At 32.9% G+C, this 7,849-nt stretch overlaps 2 protein-coding genes across 2 annotated transcripts; both read left to right on the top strand.

Annotated features, from left to right (window-relative positions):
- The first annotated feature begins 249 nt into the window (after positions 1 to 249).
- FMN/FHY (riboflavin kinase/FMN hydrolase) lies at positions 250 to 3,179 on the top strand. The gene is made up of 11 exons (XM_078965662.1): positions 250 to 465; positions 854 to 983; positions 1,074 to 1,260; positions 1,352 to 1,482; positions 1,566 to 1,635; positions 1,730 to 1,795; positions 1,970 to 2,124; positions 2,219 to 2,314; positions 2,411 to 2,562; positions 2,647 to 2,730; positions 2,808 to 3,179. The coding sequence occupies exons 2-11, from the start codon at positions 914 to 916 to the stop codon at positions 2,955 to 2,957; spliced, it is 1,161 nt and encodes a 386-aa protein (XP_078821788.1). The 5' UTR covers positions 250 to 465; positions 854 to 913; the 3' UTR covers positions 2,958 to 3,179.
- A 420-nt stretch (positions 3,180 to 3,599) lies between these two features.
- On the top strand, positions 3,600 to 6,779 carry LOC145003856 (Transducin/WD40 repeat-like superfamily protein). Its single transcript, XM_078962761.1, has 14 exons — positions 3,600 to 3,913; positions 4,049 to 4,111; positions 4,242 to 4,297; positions 4,374 to 4,454; positions 4,563 to 4,636; positions 4,834 to 4,916; positions 5,124 to 5,230; positions 5,323 to 5,465; positions 5,542 to 5,589; positions 5,714 to 5,766; positions 5,859 to 5,943; positions 6,035 to 6,101; positions 6,201 to 6,317; positions 6,405 to 6,779. The coding sequence occupies exons 1-14, from the start codon at positions 3,714 to 3,716 to the stop codon at positions 6,515 to 6,517; spliced, it is 1,290 nt and encodes a 429-aa protein (XP_078818887.1). The 5' UTR covers positions 3,600 to 3,713; the 3' UTR covers positions 6,518 to 6,779.
- The last annotated feature ends 1,070 nt before the right edge of the window (positions 6,780 to 7,849 follow it).

The raw sequence follows: 7,849 nt of genomic DNA, 5'->3' as shown, positions 1-7,849 counted from the left end.
CTTGTTAAATACTTTAGGAATTGTATCTTTAATCTATCTTGTAATTTCATGGTAATTTATTATTTAATTTCTTAATCTTATAATTTATAATGTTTCTTTAGTTATTTTCATGTTTATTATTTTATTGTTGTTTATATATATTTTTGATATAAAAATATTTCTAAGATAAAAAATGAAAAAGTAGAAAAATAAAACTTAAAGGGCTAAAAATGAAAACATAGAAAACTCTTTGGTTATTAGTGCTACAAAACTAGCCGCGGATGTTCTCTCTGGTAGCGCTTTGATTTATCAGTCGAACAAAACCACAAACAATTCGCCGTCGTGACCGTCGTCTAGTCCGGCGACTGATGTTTCCGCCGCCGTTTGTCATCAATTTTCTATAATCGTTGTATCTGAAACTTTATGCAGCAGATGTGTCGGTCGTAGTTCTTTGTTGTCAATTTGCAAACTAGTTTCAATTCGAAGGTACGAATTACTTCATATCTAGATTGAACATTTAAATTTTGATTATCTTGCAAATAATTGCTCGATTTCAGTTTGTTCCTTTTTTTTTTTTTTGTAATCTTCATGCCCGATATCATGAGAAACAGATGTTTGATGAAATGCCTGAATGCAAATTGTGCAGGCATGAACTCGAAGCACCTCTTTTTACTTCTTAGATTGATTATGTTTGCATTATAAATGAACTCAAATATATATGATTCTTTAGAACCAGTTTCAATATGATGATACTGTACAATTTTTCATAAACTGTTTGAATCACAATTGATCCATTCCCTTTTATGCTTTCTTTTTCCTTTTAACCTGCTTAAAGTTTCACACACATCTAAACTAAGCTCTATTGGTATTGCAGAAGTTTGTAAATGCAAGCCTAAAATCTGCAGGAAGAGTTCTGATTCTAACAACAAACTGGATGATGAATTCCCTAAGGAAACTGGTTTCATGTGTGATCCTTGACTTGGATGGAACTCTTGTAAATACAGGTAAGCTTCCATGAAAGTTGGTGATTTATTACCTTGTTTGCTTTGTGATGCATATATGTTGATGGAAATTAAAAAGCTCTATATCGACAGATGGCATTGTGAGTGAAGTTTTGAAAGTTTATCTGGTTAAGTATGAGAAGAAATGGGATGGAAGAGAGGCTCATAAGATTATAGGGAAAACACCTATAGAAGCTGCAGCTGCTATTGTGGAGGATTATGAGCTTCCTTTATCCAAAGAAGACTTGCTATCAGAAATTTCTCCAATGTTCTCTGATCAGTAATAACTAATAGCCTCACTCTTTCCTTTTAAGTTTGACTTATTTAGACTAAATACTAATCTAGTTTTTTTTTATTATTCTAATTATTAGATGGTGCAAACTTAAAGCACTACCAGGTGCATATCGTTTGGTTAAACATTTAAGGGGACATGGAGTGAAAATGGCATTGGCTTCTAACTCTCCACGAGCTAGCATTGAAACAAAGATAAGCTATCATGATAGTAAGTTGGAATTTATATATATTGTTAATCTCCTGTTTATTTATTTGAAATTGTTTAACTGACTTAAGGGTTTATCCATGCAGCTTGGAAAGAATCCTTTGCAGCAATTGTTGCTGGTGATGAAGTGAAAGCAGGAAAGCCATCTCCTGAAATGTGAGATAAAAATGTTGACTTTTTTTTTTTTTTTTTTTTTTTTTTCCGGTTTAGAATATAAATGAGATGACTTTTACATAATTTTCAATTTCAGATTCTTGGAAGCAAGTAAAAGGCTAAACATTGATCCTTCTAAATGTCTTGTCATTGAAGATTCACTGTGAGTTTTCTTTTAGTTAAAGAACTTTACAATTTTCGATGAGGAGGGCATTTTTGTCTTTTACACAGACAAGAGACCAAGGGCACAATCCCCGTCCTAATAATATATGTCAAAAATACAGTACAACATATTCTAATCCATTTTGTTTTGTTTTGTTATGTCATGTCATATCAGACCAGGTATTGCAGCTGCTAAAGCTGCTAATATGGAGGTGGTGGCTGTACCATCACTTCCAAAGCAGTCACATCTTTACACTGAAGCTGACGAGGTGATCACTTCACTTCTTGACCTACATCCTGAAAAGTGGGGCCTACCCCCATTTGAAGATTGTAAATTTCTCTCACTAATTTAATCCATATTCCATTAAACTTCACTTATATTTCACCCATTTTCAATAATTTAAATTTTTTTTAAAAATTTCAGGGATAGATGGTACTTTACCCTTAGAACCTTGGTATATTGGTGGTCCTGTCATCAAGGGTTATGGCCGTGGCTCAAAGGTGCTTGGAATACCAACAGGTTTCCAATTTTACCCTTGGAATTTTCATGTATTTCCATGCTTTACCCCTGGTCGGTTTTTTTTAGGGTTAATCAATTATGTTTATTGTTTTTCAGCTAATTTATCAATAGAAGGATATGCAACTGTCCTTTCTGAAAATCCTGCGGGTGTATATTTTGGTTGGGCCAAATTATCAAACCATGGTTTTTACAAGATGGTTATGAGCATTGGTTGGAACCCGTATTTTAATAACACCGAGAAGACAATTGTAAGGGCAATTTGGGAACTTTATAAAAAACGTAGTTAAATCTTGAAACAATCGGTTTCTAACCCCTTTTATTTGTAAATTTAGGAGCCATGGTTGCTTCATAAGTTCGATAAAGATTTCTATGGTGAAGAATTGCATCTTCTTGTTGTTGGCTATATCCGGCCCGAGGTACTCTCCTAAATTCATCTTCTTACTCTGTTACTGATACACTGTTACTGATACTGATACTGATGGAATGATGGCAGGCAAACTTCCCATCGCTTGAAAGCTTAATTGCAAAGATACATGAAGATGGTAAAAGAGCCGAGAATGCACTTGAACTTCCTTTATATGCCAAGTACAAAGATGAAATGTATTTCAAAAGCATTGCACATGGGCAAAATAGTCATTTGTGACCTCAATTTGTATGGTGTTTGAAAATTGGTTAAGCATCAACTCATGATATTTGATATACAATGTGTACTGATTTGGGATTATCAATTTCGAAAAATAAATGTAATTTGGACTTTTACAATGAGGTGGTGGCATGTATACACATAGTGGTGTTCAACTGTTTATTAATCATGCCACTTGAAACTTGTTATCAGACTTTATAAATAAACTTACATATTTACTCATTCTCTGTCCATATGTTCTTTTTTTACATATTTTATCAATAATTAAATAGAATAAAATGCAACAAGTAGAATAGTAAAACATTTTATGCAAGATGCAATTTATGTTTTGATTCTCTCAAATGTATAAATTCCAACAATCTAATCAAACAGAAAATTGTCACATAATCATGCAATCTACAAGTATCTTTCCTAGGTTCGAATCAACGAAGACATCCCATGGATCATAATCCTTTATTCCATTGCAAGTTCTACTTCTGAATTCTAATATAACATAGATGTTAGTTGATAAAGTAATGAAGATATATTATAAATGTAAAGTGAGATGAAAACAAATATAATGATATATTTGTAGGACTTATGAAAAAAAAAATTCATGAATAATTTGTAAACATTATATTTAGGTTCGTAACTTGAACAACCCTACCACTAACCATTAGCATTAGAGCAGCTCTTTTGTACGTTTTGGCGGGCACTCTTAAATTAACAACTCACTCCAGAGTAGTTACCGCTTCCTTCTCCGGCGGATTCAGTAAAATGGGGGAGCAGGAACAAGAAAGCGTCGAGCTTGAAGCCGGAGAAGTCATGGAAGAACAACCGACGACCGACGATCAGTCTGACTATTCCTCTTGGCCGCCGGCGATTCGTTTTGATATTCCTCCTCACAAAACCTACCATTTTTCCAGACATTTCAGAGCCTCGTCTAACCCTAATAACTTCCTCAAGGGCGTTAAATGGTAAAATTACCATCTATTGTTACCAAATTGGAGTTTAATGCTAAGATAGAGTTGATACAGTGGATGTTTTCGTTTCAATCGTATCACTTTCCCGTGTTTATGCGTTGCTTATGGTGATTAATGCTGGTTCTGTAGGTCGCCGGATGGTTCGTGCTTTCTGACGAGCTCTGATGACAATACTCTTAGTTTATTCACATTGTAAGCAACTTCTATTATCAATTCTACCATTTATGTTGTTTTTGTGCTTTCTGAATTAGAAGCTGCAAGTGTTCTCCAAAGGTTGAATAATCTGTATACAATTGGAATCATTCTCTTTTTTCTTTTACAGACCAGATTATGACAACTGTACAGACGAAAACTCTTGTTCTTCAGCTGCTATTGAAGGTTAGTTTTCTTTTTACCCGACAACTAAAACTAAACCTTTCTTAATTTATCTTCTCATCATACTTCTGATTTGCAGATTCATTTCCTGCAAGCCTTGCTTTGACTGAGGGAGAAGCCATATATGATTACTGTTGGTACCCTTACATGTCTGCTTCAGGTTCTTTTGTTGATATCCTTTTTCTTTCATTATTAGTAGATTATCCAAAGATACTTAGCATGTAAATCAGCAGTTAACAAGAATTATGTTACACTGATTGTATTGTAGATCCAGTCTCTTGTGTGTTTGCAACCACCACTCGTGATCATCCTATTCATCTTTGGGATACTAGCACAGGACAGGTGCTTCATCATATTCTTTAATCTTCATTCTTAACTAAATGCCCCAAATTGAATATAGCATGTGCTTTGGCCTTTGGTCTTGATTTATATCACTGAATCTTTATATTAGTCATTATTATTATTCATGTCATGGATAATAATCGTGGTGTTAAACTGTTAATTTATTAACACTTGATCGATTCAACATGGAATTACAGCTACGTTGCACATATCGAGCATATGATGCCATGGATGAAATAACTGCTGCCTTCTCAATCGGTTTCAACCCCACAGGAACAAAGTAAGCTTATACTATCTTAAAAAGACTACAACACATTTTCTTTCATCTTTATTATATTTGTTTATTATATCATCCTACTTTCCTTTCTGTTACTTTAAAAAATCTACAATGCCATAATCAGGCAGACTTACAGAGTAGAATTTCTTAATAAGAAAAAGAAATGAATTAAAATACATTGCTATATAAATATTAACTTATTTGTTTCAGGATATTTGCTGGCTACAACAAATCCATCAGGATATTTGATATTCATCGTCCTGGTAGAGATTTCCAACAACATTCAACCATCCAAGGAAACAAGGAAGGACAATCAGGTTGGTGTGGTTAATTACAAGGGTATTTTGGGTATTTCACTAATAATATGAAGTATGAAGTATGAAGTATGAACTTTCTTTCTTGCATTCAGGTATCATATCATCAATTGCCTTTTCTCCAAGTCATACAGGGATGCTTGCTACAGGGTCTTATAGTCAAACTACAGCAATACATAGGGAAGACAATATGGAACTTTTATATGTCCTACATGGTCAAGAAGGAGGGGTAACACATGTAAGTAAGCCAGCTATCTATATATGCATGTTTATATCTAATCGTGGTTAAAAAAAAATGACCGTTTTACCCCTAGGTTCAATTCTCCAAAGATGGGAACTATCTTTACACCGGGGGACGAAAGGTATGAATATGATGTTGTCTACATCTAACCTACCCTTTTTGACCATTTTAATGCAATTAAATTTCTATTTATTTTTTAATTAGGTAATTTTATTAAAGTAATTGTTTTTTTTTTTTTTTTGTAGGATCCATATATACTTTGTTGGGATATACGCAATACGGTTGAAATTGTATACAAGTAATAACACCTTGTCTTTTATTCTCTTTAAGTGTTGTCTGTATGGATAAAGTGTTTTCTGAATAATAATTTATTTATTTATTTGAATTTAGGTTATATAGATCAACGGAATCCACCAATCAACGGATACAGTTTGACACAGAGCCATACGGTCGATATCTTGGAACTGGTGGACAGGTAATTTTTATATTTTTATGATTAAATTTCATTTTCATTTTATAATGCTTTTCAGAATATAATTATATTATAAAAAATATTGTAATTCTAGGATGGTTTGGTACATATGTATGATCTTCAAACGGGTCAATGGGTATCCAGCTTTCAAGCTGCATCAGGTACTACTTTTCTCCAAAAAAAAAGAAAAATAAATAAAACATTATTTATCCAGATAACACTTAATACAGACAGAAGTTAATTATATGTATTTGATGCAGATACTGTTAGTGGTTTTTCTTTCCATCCGTTTTTGCCAATGGCTGCCACGTCATCAGGGCACCGTAGATTCGTAGGTCTTGATGAGTCTGATGAAGAATTGAGTTTGACTTTACGAGGTATATACATATTCCGTTCCTACTGGGTCCCACCTCTCTTCATTATATTAAGAATGTTGTTAATTTTGCTCGTTTGGTTGTTTGTAGATGATGAGAATTGTGCTTCAGTTTGGGGTTTCTCGGTGTATTCAGCTGAGGATTATGCTGCAAACACGTCCCTTGGAGACTCAAATGGTCAACTTGATCAAGAAAATTCGTAATGTGGGTCCCGGTTTGACACCCGTAAATCAAAGTGCAAGTTCTTGTCTCGTCTTTTTGGATTGAATCAAAGTAGTTATAATTATTTTTCTATTGACATCATCGAATCTATCCGGTACAATGTCCATGTACAACCTGTTCTGTTGTGTCTTAATTTGTCAGGCGTAACAAAGTGGCATAATTAGAAAAGATGGTAGGATCATCGATATCATTTAAATTATTCAATTATTTGTTTAATTTTGAGGGTTTTGATGATTTGGTAAATTCTGAATTACGAGATAGTGCTTCTAGTATGATGTAATTTTTATATTGAAACTTTGATTCCAAAAGTTCTAGACACTCTTCATACTAAGGGTCATAAACCCATTAGATTTGGTTGTTGTCAATATAAGGAGATATTTGATAACTGTTTAATTTCAGTAATGTTAGCGGTGAAGTGATGAAGAGGTGAATAAGAAGCAGTTGGTTTTTATTAAAGACTGTCTAATGGACTAATATATGTCTTTTTGGTGAATCTTTTATAATATCTTTAAAGTTCTCTAGACTATAAACCACATTTGTAATTTTCGATATAATTTTTTACTTTGGGACATTAAAAGTTGATGGTAAATTATTAAAATCGCAACTATAACTATCTATAAACATACCTACTTAATGTACAAATTTTCATATTGTATAGAACATATATTCACCTAACAATTAACTAAATGCAGTGAATAATTAACTACGTGCATGTCAAATTTGAAATTTTTTTATACTTTTTTTTCGATGCTTATTTTGTTAGTCTTACACTTTATATTTATTTATTTTTCCAATACTTTCATATGAAAAAAATTATTAAAATACCATCTCAGTGTGGGGTGTCTCTATTTGTGAGCCATACAATGAATAAACCGAATATTAAACGTGAGGTCATAATTTAAAACACGTCAAATGTGATATATACATGTGGCTTATACTTTATAAATTGTTTAATTTAATTAATATACTCGTGGATCTGAGAGGTTTGACGGTGAGAATGTTAATTATACAAAGATGACGTGGACAATATTTTAAGTGTTAGCTGAATTTCATGAATAGGTCAACAACTTGTCAACTAGAACATCAATTTCTACGCTGGTCAACCATTTCACCTCTTTTAATATTTGTTTGGGTACTATCATATCTGCATTAAATATACGTGTATGTATCTATGTTAGTATGTATGTATGTATGTATGTATGCACATGTATTAGTGTATGCATGTTGATTTGTGAAAGCTAATTGTAGTATGTGACTTGAAATCAATGTCTAAGTCGATAATGAGAGCTTATATGGTTGCATAATTGTGTTAG

Source organism: Lactuca saligna, chromosome 7, assembly GCF_052625555.1.
Source record: "Lactuca saligna cultivar CGN05327 chromosome 7, ASM5262555v1, whole genome shotgun sequence".
NCBI classification, from domain to species: domain Eukaryota; kingdom Viridiplantae; phylum Streptophyta; class Magnoliopsida; order Asterales; family Asteraceae; genus Lactuca; species Lactuca saligna.
The sequence above is the reverse complement of the archived record's forward strand: the minus strand, read 5'-3'. Positions and strand labels throughout refer to the sequence as shown.

What these genes read in the sequence shown, in the direction of transcription:
- FMN/FHY (XM_078965662.1), top strand. Translation starts at nt 914, where the DNA reads ATGATGAATTCCCTAAGGAAACTGGTTTCATGTGTGATCCTTGACTTG. An exon ending in GGAAAGCCATCTCCTGAAAT is followed by an intron (nt 1,636 to 1,729) that starts GTGAGATAAAAA and finishes TTTCAATTTCAG; the next exon opens with ATTCTTGGAAGCAAGTAAAA. An exon ending in GGTGCTTGGAATACCAACAG is followed by an intron (nt 2,315 to 2,410) that starts GTTTCCAATTTT and finishes ATTGTTTTTCAG; the next exon opens with CTAATTTATCAATAGAAGGA.
- LOC145003856 (XM_078962761.1), top strand. Translation starts at nt 3,714, where the DNA reads ATGGGGGAGCAGGAACAAGAAAGCGTCGAGCTTGAAGCCGGAGAAGTC. An exon ending in TTCAACCCCACAGGAACAAA is followed by an intron (nt 4,917 to 5,123) that starts GTAAGCTTATAC and finishes TATTTGTTTCAG; the next exon opens with GATATTTGCTGGCTACAACA. An exon ending in ATTGAGTTTGACTTTACGAG is followed by an intron (nt 6,318 to 6,404) that starts GTATATACATAT and finishes GGTTGTTTGTAG; the next exon opens with ATGATGAGAATTGTGCTTCA.